Source organism: Indicator indicator, chromosome 7 (assembly GCF_027791375.1).
Source record: "Indicator indicator isolate 239-I01 chromosome 7, UM_Iind_1.1, whole genome shotgun sequence".
NCBI lineage: Eukaryota > Metazoa > Chordata > Aves > Piciformes > Indicatoridae > Indicator > Indicator indicator.
The window spans coordinates 10,895,509-10,906,884 of NC_072016.1; the positions used below are offsets into that span (position 1 = coordinate 10,895,509).

An 11,376-nucleotide genomic window follows, 5' to 3' on the forward strand; every position below is an offset into this window, starting at 1 on the left:
TTACATTTTTGCATTTGCAATGATTCCATCATGCATGTTTAATCTCCCTCTTTTCTTGGCAGAAGTTACGGTCCCCTCAATCATCTCAGCCCTGCTGTGTGATATTTTAGAGGTCACTTTAATAACCTCTCCTTGCTTTTCCTCCATGAAGGACAGAGCAGAGGAACTAAAACCTCTTGGCTGGAAGGAGTAAGTGGGGTTGGAGATAGGATTGGGCTCCAAAAGGCTGGTGCTTCCCATGTTGAAGAGGGTCTCCTCTCCCTCCAGCAGCTTCCTGTAGACACATCACAAGAGAAGAGGTTAGTCTGAAGACATCTCATGTGAAACATCTTCAAAGTCTAAGGGGGTGCTGTGACCTGCAAGCAAGTTTGAGCACTCCAGGCTGTCACATCAGCCTGTGGTGGACATTGGCTCAGGTCACACCACACCATGAAGATGATGCAAAATCACATCATTTTGGGAGCACTTGCAATACAGAGTACATAAGATCAGCTCCCTCTCTTCCCTCCAGAAACACCAGGAAAATGAAACCGCAAACCAGAAGGACTCTGCCTTTAGCATCTACTTTGACTGTGCTGGAGAGCCAAGTCTCCAACCCCAACTGTCCCCGTTAAAAACCACTGTTGAGGGACAGCTGGGGGACATGGTTCATGGCTGCTAGATTGAGGCATGTCATGGAGCCATGGTCACTCCCCGAGCAGGAGAGCATGGCAGATCATGGCAGATCAAGGCAGAGGAGATGAGTAACACAATGGTGTTGCTCCTTGAGTGTGTACCCAGATTTTTTTCTGGGCTCTTGAAAATACCCCCAGCCCAGTGGATTGGGCTTGGGAGGTGGCCAGACAGAGCAGGGTCAGAGTAGCCTTACCTGTAGGCAGCTATCTCAATATCAAGGGCCATCTTGACATTAAGCAGGTCTTGGTACTCCCTCAGATGCCGAGCCATCTCATTTTTGGTGTTCCGCAGGTCATCCTCCAGCTGCCCAATTGTGTCCTGCAAAGGCAAGTGTGCTCAGGGAATTGTTTAGGAGGAGGGACCTCTCCCGTGGGTTTTCTGCTCTCTTTATTGTTTAGACAGGGAAGCTGTCATGTGCAGCTGGTCCATGATGGTACATCTTACTGGGAACCTGGGACCATGAAATTTCATGCTGTCAGGGATGAAGGAGCAAGCAAGGCTTGCGAGTGTGTGCAGTGAGGGGAGGCAGCACTGATGGATTTATACCATTACCCATCTGTGGCAGGTCCTGTGAGGGGGAAGGGGAGCAAGTAGTGAATGATGATGGAGCTCTCAGTCCTGCAGGGAATAAGATAAGCTGCTACAGAGGGACAGGAAGGGCTGCTTGGCAGGTATGGGAAGTTTTGGGCTTAAACTGTCAAAGCTGGGGAGGTGGCTCAATGGAGCAAGTGAGAGCACCCAGCATTGCGGCAGCCCATGGCTGGAGCCTGGAGAAGGGCTGCAGTCTGTGTCTCGGGGGCTTAAGAAAGGTTCAGACATACATCCAGGTTGTGGGAGGAGAGGTGGTGCTGCCAGGGCAGAAGGGAAGAGCTGGCTTCAGGAAAGATGACAATTTCCCCAGAAAATGTCTCAGGTTGAGGGATTCTGAAGGCAGGGATTTAGGGGATTACAGAGTTTGAGACCTGCCCTGCAAGAGCCAGGGTGCTCACTTGGATGTCCTAGCATCCTTCCCATCAGCTTTGCCCTGCCATGGCTGCTACACCCAGTTCTGCCTGAGATGTCCAAGGCCATATCTCCTGCTAACAAAGAGAACTAATCTTTTTTTTCTTCCATTTTTTTTTCTTCAGAAAACAAGCAGCCTGGTTTTTTCCCACCTTCAGGCATCTGTGCAGCAGCCTGAAATCAGTGGAATGCACTCCTACAGGGATCTTCCCAATCGGATGACTTCCCATGTCCAGACACCCTGCTGTGCCACCCAAGTGTGATTTGGAGCAGGAATGAGTAAGCAGTTTCACTTAAGTGACAGCACAGCCCTGCCTGCAAAGCCTGAAATGGCCATTACCAATGTCTGCTTTCCTGCACCCCTTTCTGCAGCAGAGCCTTCAAGATTGCTTCCAGCTCCTCTGTTCCAGTGAAGGAGCTTTATCCTGCCACATCATGCCCATCCTGTCCCCTCCTTAAGTCCTGCATGACGTTCATTGTGCACAGTGCAGAGACAGCCATGAGATCAGGAGCTGCCAAAGGAGCAAGTTGCATTGATCCTGGCACAGCAAGCCCAGAGCAGAGACCCTCAGAAAAGCAGTGCCAGCTCATCCTGAATGCGGCATGGGGCATCTCGCAGTCAAGTAAGCTGGATGCATCCTACCTTGCAGGACTGGGCAATAGGAAAGTGTTCAAGGAGACCACTGGGGCACCAAGTGAAAAGCTTCAGGAATGCATGGATGCCACTGAGGTACAGATTAAAGTCTCTGCTCCAATGTAGCCAGACTGCTGCTGCACTAAGCCATGACAGGAGGGAAGGACCTGGGGTGACTCTACCCCTGGGACAGTCTTACTCTTGCTGCTCTGCCTCTCAGTGCCTTCAGTCCCTTTCCCTCTGCCTGCAGTCTACATGAGCAAAGTGCTCTTTAAAAATGAGTGATCCATTTTGCTCCATCTGTATCTTTCTTCCACTCCCTGGCTCTACAAGCTGGCTGAACAAAACCCCCTCCCCACAGCACTGCAAACCTGCCCCTAATGGAAAGCTCTCACATACCAGTTCAGACTGGATAATCTAATACAAAGACACACCCCTGCTGTAGCTGTCTATAGGAACATTTTAAAAGCTTGAACAATAAGAATGTTCTCTTTTATGATGGACTTCCAGACTTTTCCACTGGTTACAACCAGGGAAATTATTTAGCTACACATTGCCACACCTAAAGCAGATCCTGAGGGTTATGTTGGAAAATGCTGCTGTGCTGTCACTAAAGCAATTTCATTTATGGTGCTGTTTAATCCAGATGTATTATTTTTTCCTCCCAATTGATAGGTTGTCCCCAGAATCCCTCTTTTTACATGGCATCAAGACTGTTTAAGAAGATTACTGTGTGTAATCCCTTCCCTTAGTCCTGAAAATACTGTATACTGCCCATTTCCACAATATTTGTTGAAAACAACCTTAAAGACTCAAGAAGATTGCAAGCAGTTTGGAGCTGCAGTCATGAATTCTAGAGAGCCTGGCAACACTTGGCCTTGAAAATGACAAGGCATTATTTGGGTGTGAAATAACAACATGCTTCAGGTATAATGTAAGCCTTTTTTGGTTGTGGGTTTTTTTCAGTATTTACAAGGAAACAGCTCAATCTATAAACCACAGATCATTTAATAGCTATGTAAAAGCACAATCTCAGGATTTATTTTATTATAAATCATGAATGTTTCCTGTAGCAAGAAAATTAGGTAATACTGCAGTAATGGAATAAGAGATATGGAGTGCTCAGTGTCTGCCCCAGGTGAGTCTTTCCAAGGATATGAGAGATGCTGGGATCTGGCTGCAAATTCAACCTTAATATTTGCCAAGCTCCAGTTTCTGCAGGTGTCAAGAACTAGGCCCCAAGGCCAAGCAGACAGCTTTGAGGAATTACCCACAAAAACAGGGAATGTGTGGGCATTTTGGAGCTGACCCTTGAGGGACAGGATGGAGATGGGGCAATACTATGTCTTGTGAAAAGAGGTTGTTGGAAGGAACGTCCTGGCCCTGCCTGTTCTCCCGAAACCTGCCTTCTGAGGTTCTGCCTCTGGATAAAGGCTGAAGGCAGTAGGCAACGCCCTGGTGATGCAGGATCCGCTGTGCAGGGCAGAGAGGCCCTATGCCAGGATGAGAGGAAGGCTGCAGGGGCACCTTCTTTCCCCTACTTGGGTGGACATTGCACAAGCAAAGGGGTTGGTGCTGTATAGGGCTGATGGCGGGAGAGGGGTGTTGCATGCAGACCAGTGAAGCAGGAGTAGTGTGGGCGCTGGGCACTGCACGGGGCGGGGGGGCTGCATATGTCGGGATGTCCGGCACTGCACAGAGCTGCGGGAGGAGCTGTTGCATAGGATGGAGATGCACTGCAGGCTTTTGCATGCAGTGCAAATGCTCAGCGCTGCACAGGAGAGGGGAGGGGCCCTGCTGGCTCGGAGGTCCTCAGTGCCGCACAGCGCTCAGGGATTTGCACGGGATGAAACTGCCTGGTGCTACACAGGGAGGCTGTTGGGATGGCGGTGCCGAGAACTCGGGCACGTTACCCGAGAGGAGGATGCTCGGTGCCCCACGGTACCGACAGCCGGGGCGGAGCTGTCCGGCGCTGCTCGGTGCTGCGGGACCTGCGCGCGGAGGGGACAGTGACGGTTCCCGACGCCGCCTGGCTCACCTGCAGGCTGGCGGCCTCGGCGTTGTGCCTCTCCTCCAGCTCCTGCAACTGTCTCTCCAGAGACTGATGGGCACCGCGTAGACTCTCCATCTCCGCTAAACGGGCCTGGAGCTGGCGGCGGCACTCGCCGGCCTCCCGGCGACTGGCGCGGACGGCCTCCTGGCTGCGGGTCGCCCGCTCGTGGAGACGGGCGCAGCGGGCGCGGTACCAGTCTTCGGCCGCCTGCAGGTTGCGGGCCGCCAGATTCTCGTACTGGGCCCTCAGCTCCCGCAGCGCCGCCGCCAAATCGGGCCGCCCGGCGGCTGCCGGCGCCGGGGGCGCAGCGGCGCGGAGCTCGGCGCCCAGCTGGGCTAGCTGCTCGGCGTGAGCACTGCGCATCGCCGCCAGCTCCTCCCGCAGAGCCGCCGCCCGCCGCTCCAGGTCGGCGCGTGCCCGGGCAGCCGCCTCGGCCGCTTGCTGCCGGGAGCGCAGCGCCTGCTCCGCCTCGACGCGGCCCCGCGCCTCCTCCTCGCAGCGCGCCCGCAGCCGCTGCGTCTCCTCGGCCAGGCGCGCCCGCTCCAAGGCAGCCTGCGCCCGCTCCCCGTGCGCCTCCTCAAGCCGGGCGCGCAGGGCGCGCAGCTCCCCGCCCAGCAGCTGGCCCAGCCGGCGCGGCTCCGCCGACCGCTGCCGCAGCGCCGACAGCTCTGTCGCCAGCGCCCGATTCCGCTCCTCCAGCGCCCGCACCCGGTCGATGTAGCCGGCGAAGCGCTCGTTCAGGCCCTGCAGCTGCTCCTTCTCGCTGGCCCGTGCTCGCTGTGGCTCGGCGCTGCGCTCCCACCCCAGCCCCAGCTCCGCGCCCGGGCGCGCCCGCAGGCCCACCGACCCCTCGGAGCGCCGCGGGCCCTCCGCGTATAGGTGGCGATAGGAGGCGGCCAGCGCCGCCGACTCCGTGCTATAGCTCATGGCGGCGGCTCAGGACCGCCGGCGGCGGCGACAGCGCTTATGTACGGCGGGGCGGGGCGCGGAGCGGAGAGTGGCGTGGGGCGGGACGTTCCGGTGGGGAGGGGGCGCGGGTCGGTGCGCGGTGAGGTGCGGGATGCAGTTTGCGGAGCGGTGCGAAGTGCGGAGCAGTGCAGACTGCGGATCGGTACGGGATGCCGAGCGGTGCGGTCCTCGGAGCGTCCCCGGGGCTGCCGCAGCAGGAGGCGGCAGGAGCTGTCCGGAGGTTCTGGGTGCTGAATAGCTGTGTCGGCGGGCGGGCCACGGGGAAGGACAGAGGGATCTACGTGGGTAGGGATGGACGGACACAGAAAGAGCACACAAACGTAGGCGAGCAGATGGGTAAGGTCACACAGACAAACAGATAAACGGACGCACAGGCACACAAAAAGTGACAAATACATTTACAGTTAGATCCACACATACACACTCTCAGAGGCAGGCAAAGACAGGGACGAGCAGACCGGCAGAGACACACAGACACACACAGATGCAAAGGCAAGAAGAAGCAGAACCACAGAAGGGAGCAGGCAGAAATGGGCAGGTGGAGAGAGAGGCACGCAGACACACAGAAATACAAAGAGGCAGACAGACGTGCAGACACACTCACACATACACATCTCCCCTGCAGGAGTATTCCCAGCTGTTCATAGTCATGAAAACTTGCACAGTGTGCTTGTGCCCGGGGGTTAAGTCATCCGCAGAGCTTGGTTCTGTCCCCTTTCCTCTGATGGGGATTGTGGTGCCTACAGGAGTGTGGAGTGCCTGCAGGATGAGGCCCTGAGCAGATTGGGATGCAGGGGTGATGCAGAGGTGGAAACATACCTGAAGGAGAGGGTGCCCAGGACAGAGACTCATCACTGTCCATTCATGCCACAAGGAAGAGATGAGGGAGAATTTTGTCTCCAGGTTGTTTGCCAGGAACTGAAAGAACTGCTTCAGTTTCTCTCCTGTCCACTCAAGCAGACTGGGCCTTCCCCCTGGCAGAGGTTTGCTGAGAATATGCAGAGTTGCAGAGCTGACAGGAAGGGGAACAATGCCCTCCAGGCCAAGTGCCCTGCCTGGAAACACAGCACCCCAAGGTAGGACCTGCCAAGAGACCAGCGAGAAGTGTCTGATCTCTGGGAGCAACAGCACAAAAAGTAGCTGTGAGATGGAGAAACAGTTTAAAGTAATTTTGATCCAGGTGTGAGGAACGTGGCAAAACATGCAAATGGATTCTGTCTCCTGCTGTACATCTCTGTGCCACTGAGATCTGCATTGATGCCTACTTTCTCTACTCCACTTGTCCCCATTTCTTCTCACAGGTGCCCAGGGGACAGCATGAGGGAGGTCCAGCAGATGTGCAGTGCATCAAGACAGGGCTAGCATTGGAGAGAGCCATAACTATCAAAGGAGATGTCATGCAGCCATGCTTAGAAGGGCGTTGTCTGTGGCAGAAACCCCATGGGGAAAACATCCTTTTTGCTTGGGAGAAAGGTGAGCCCAGCCCAAGGCAGAGCACTGCCCTACTACTGCAGCAGGCTGGTCAGGGATTGGTGATAGAATAAACACACAAAAATGTATATACCCCCCCCTTAGTCCCATAAATCTGTCCCACAGAGGAAAGGAGGAATGAGAAGTGTCAGTGACAGGAGCTGTGCACACACACAGGTGAGAAACTTGGCTTCTGCCTTGTTTTTTCCAGGACTCAGATCTGCTCACAGGTAGTTTTCCTGAAATGACTCAGTTTCCCTGAAGCCCATTGTAGGTCAGTGATGTCAAGAGTTCCACACTTGTATCATCCAAGCAGTTTAATGTTTTGGTGACAGGGCAGGCCAGGAAGACAGTCTCACTGCAGCCTGATAGCCATCCTGACCTTGGAGCTGCCTGGCTCATACTACTGATACAGAAATCTTCTTCTGCTGTTTCATTTGTTTCTGTTTGGTTTGTTTGGTTTGGGTTGGCTTTGGTTTGTTGGGTTTGGTTTGTGTGTTTGTTTGTTTGTTTTCCAGGTTTTTCACTTCCTCAACATCTGTTGCTTTGCTTTACGATATCATAAGTCAGGTTTCTGCTACTAGGAATAGTTGATCAGATAACTGAGAAGTGTCCAGCTCTGCTTAGTTATGTGTGTGGCATTGTTTTGATGTCTTTGCACTGATGCTTATTACCAATGATAGCAGCTTCTGTGGTTCTCTTTTTTCTTGGAAAAGTGGAGTGCAGCTTGTCCTGGCCTCCTCACTTTGTGCTATTTTAGCACTGCTGTACACATACCATCTAAATGCAGAGTTAAGAGTGTCACCATTTCCTCCAGCAGAAGAAATACCAGGGTCTCTGCAAGGACTGCTGATATTCATGGATAAAGACCCTGGGATTGAATTCCTTTGCCTCCCAAAGGATTGAGGTGTTCTGAAGTCTTTCTACATTGAGGGAAGAAAACTTCATGAAAGAAGCAGGACCTGAGCCAGGTGACAGTGTGAGACTGATGGGACCTTGTAGCTGAATGAGAACAAGAAGTTGAAGTCAAGAAATGATAATAAGTGCTGTTATCCCACAGAACAGGATGTGGCTCTAGCACACTGGAAGGGTGCTTCTTACAGAGAAGCTTCTTACACCAGCAAAGGGTGGCTGAGATCTTGGGATTTACCTCAGCATGAGCTGTCAGTTATGAGGGTGCTCCTGTGTTCCATGCGTCTGCAGCAGGACCTCCATCACAGGTGGTTGGCACTCAAATGCAGTTCCCTTGTGAGCCCCTTAGGCAGCTGACCTGTACAGCCCTCCCAGTGAGAGGGAGAGCTGCAGTGTGACCATGTCCTGCAGAAGAAGCCATGTCACTTCAAACTGGAAGGAAGTCCCTGGAAAAAAAAAAATCTACTCTATTCTGAAGACTGGAACTGAGACTGGTGTACCAGACCTGAAATGAGGTGGCAAAATGGAAGTGGGCACAAACTGAAACCAGAGCAGTGTCTGGGTTATGTTCAGCCTCAGGATACCTTGATGTCTATGTAACACATGGATCTCTGTTGGGACATGTAAATACTTAATTAGAAGGAACTTCATAAGGCAGACAGAAAAAGAAACAGTCCCATAGCTAAGAACTGTGCACTACTGAAATCTGTAAGGTTGCATTAGGGATTAAATTGCCCAGGATCATTCCATACCTCCCAGTTGTTTCATAAATCAAGTACTGCTTGTGAGACAGCAAGAGAACTCCTTAAAACTCTGTGATCCTCTCTGCACAGCAGCTGCCTGCTGATGGAGCTCATTAAACAGTTTATCTCCCGAGCTGCAATCTACCTCTGAGCTATACACTCACAGCAACAGGACACACACCTTCCAGCCAGTTTCTAGCAGAGCCCTTTAAAATAATGCTCTGGGTAGGTGTTTTGTCACCTGATTTTGGTGCAGCAGCCATATGAAAGGGAAATGCTTCCTGGTGGTAGGAAAAGGCAGATCCAAGAATCTCCTGGAAGCCTGCTGCCAGATCTCACATAACAAAGGCAGATCTGACCACTTTGCAGAAGAGCTTTGTGGGTAAGGGCAGCAAAACCAGGGAGAAAATGTGTATGAGTAACAAGCACATAATTAAAGAGGAACATATTCACTGAATTGCACACACACAGAAACACTAATAAAAACAGGGAAATGGCTGTACTCGGCTGCTCTAACTCAGGAATTTGTTTCTGACAGTGGCAGAATTATGCTTTGCTGGTATAACTCCTTTGATTCTGGCTGTCTGCAGCTCTGGAGCTTCTTGGGCAGCAGTCACATCCCTGTGTTTGTTAGTCCTTACCTAGTCAGTGCAAGTTTGTGTCCTGGATACCACCATGCTCTTTAATCCAGTTTGATAACATGCATATGAAAAATCCTTCATCTTTCTTTGTGTTTCAGAGTCACTCCCAGCCAATTTAATTCCCCTGGCTTGTGTGACACAGTGGAAGAGCTGGGATGCAGTTCCTTCCCGCTCACTTCCTTGTGTAGGACTTTGCAGACCTCAGTGTCTTTCCTTGGCTGAAGGATTTTCATCTCTTTAATTTCCCTTCTTGCTTTTACTCATTTTGTTGGCTTCAGTGCATCTCCTGGGCATATGGATTGGAAAGACATTTAGACACTCCAGGATAAGCCTTGTCATGAGGATGTATGGAAATGAGCTCCCAAATTGAGGTGGATTCATCTCCAAGTGTCCAGTGCATGTGTTGTGAGATGCCCCAGGGCACTGGGAGGTACAGGCTGAGCTTCCCAGGTAGGTAACATCACCTTGCCATAGGGTCAGCACTGAAACTGGGCTCTGCTTAAGCCAGAACTTACAGCATGTGCTGAAGGCTGGTGCCATTGGGTTGTTCCCCTTGGCAAGGCCATGGAGCAAGGCCTGCAGAGTGTGGGGAGCCATGATGGGCCAAGTGTGCCCAAGTCAGCAAAATCCTGCCCAGTGGTGTGTCCTCATGCTGTGGAGAGTGGTGGCAGTACCTTATTAGTCAGAACAGAACAGAGACTGATAGAGAAAGCTGAGAGTGCAGAACAGAGGGAGATAGGGCAAGCTGAGTGAGCATGCTTAGGGAGATAAAAGAAGCACAGCAGCAGAAGGGCTGGAAAGCCACTACTGGAGGAGGAGAAAGTCATCCCTGGCTCCAGCTACCCCTGAGGCATGGGGAGGGAGACTGGACGCAGGTGCAGGTGATGCTGGCCCAGTCTGGTACATCAGGGAATGAACTAATGAATATTTTTTGCTCTGCACAGTCATTCCCTGAGCCTTTCAGTCTGGACCACCATGCCCACAGGTGTAAGAGATACAGGCCCATGCTCGCTGATGGCTGTGGACCTTTGTTCTGGGTGGGCAGGCAGAACTCCATTCCTTATGTCACTGTGGCCACTGTCCCCCAAGACGCGGCCACGACCCACAGTGCCACCTGCAGGTGCTCCTGGAACCTTCTCACCACCCTTCTCGAAGCAGATGGGTGGCACCCCAGCCCCTCTCGTATGATCCTGCGCTGTAGACACACCTTCCCCAAAATCAGTAATTAATTGCGTTATTTCAATAAAAGCTCCGTCTCTTTTAGCCTTCCGGCACGCAGCAACACTGAGACCAGCTGACAGAACTGCGGGATCTAAGGCAGGCCGGGAATGCAGGGCTAAGGGAAGGTGCGGGGCTACTGGTGCGCTGGCCGGAGAGGACTTGGGGTGGCCCTTGGGGCGGGGGTGCTGTCTGTACGGCTGTTCCGCGGGCTGGCACATTGCTGCCGTTCCCTGTCACCGCCGCTCTGCGGCTGAGGGCCGACCTGAGACACTCTCCCCGGTCCCTGCCGGCGGGAGGGGCGGGGCGCGGGTCGCGCCTGCGTAGTGCAGCCGCCTGGGCGCTGCGGCAGTCGTGCGGGGTAGTTCTTCCGAGCGCGGCAGGAGGTGAGAGCGGCCCGGGCGCGCGGGGGCAGTGCGCGCGTGCGCGAGCCGGGCGCGTGGCGGGGACCATTGGTGGGGACCGTTGGGTGGGGGGGAAGCGCCCTCTGCCCCCTCCCCTCAGGCGCGTGTCCCGGGAAGAGGGGGATCTGTCCGTTGTGGCCGAAGAAAGGAGGGGAGGGGCGGTGAGTGGAGCCCGAGTGCCCGCCGGCGGCACTTCCCTTTCTGCCGATGAGGGGGATCCCTTCAGAGGCAGCGCCCGCTGCTTCTCTCGGGGCTCGGCTGACTCCTACCCCTTCTGGGCCACTATGCCCCGGCAGTCCCTGTTGCCTCCCCATCTTGTCCCAAGCAAAGCGCCCCCAGGGTGCAGTCCCCGACAGGGTGAATCCCCGAGCCCTTCCCCTCCTTAGCGCGCTCCCACGCAGGGCCACGAGCTGCCTCCTCCCAGCCGCTGGCTTCTTGGAGCTGCCCCCTTCCTGGGGTAGAGTGGCTGTTTGCTGCCACCCCGGAGCTGCCCCCTTCCTGGGGCAGAGTGGCTGTTTGCTGCCACCCCGGAGCTGTCCCCTTCCTGAGGCAGGGTGGTTCTTTGCTGCCGCCCCGGCGCGGGGGAAGCTCCATTCTCGGTGCCATCCGAGGGGTAGCGTGAGGAGTAGGAGCCCTCGGGAAGGTGTTTCTGGGG

The 11,376-nt window shown here is 54.1% G+C and overlaps 1 protein-coding gene across 1 annotated transcript; it reads right to left on the reverse strand.

Moving 5' to 3' along the window:
• Positions 1 to 5,291, reverse strand: INA (internexin neuronal intermediate filament protein alpha). The gene is made up of 3 exons (XM_054382381.1): positions 4,350 to 5,291; positions 869 to 993; positions 1 to 274 (listed from the first exon to the last, which is right to left on the reverse strand). Exons 1-3 carry the CDS (start codon positions 5,289 to 5,291, stop codon positions 1 to 3), a joined length of 1,341 nt encoding a protein of 446 aa, XP_054238356.1.
• Positions 5,292 to 11,376: the final 6,085 nt, after the last annotated feature.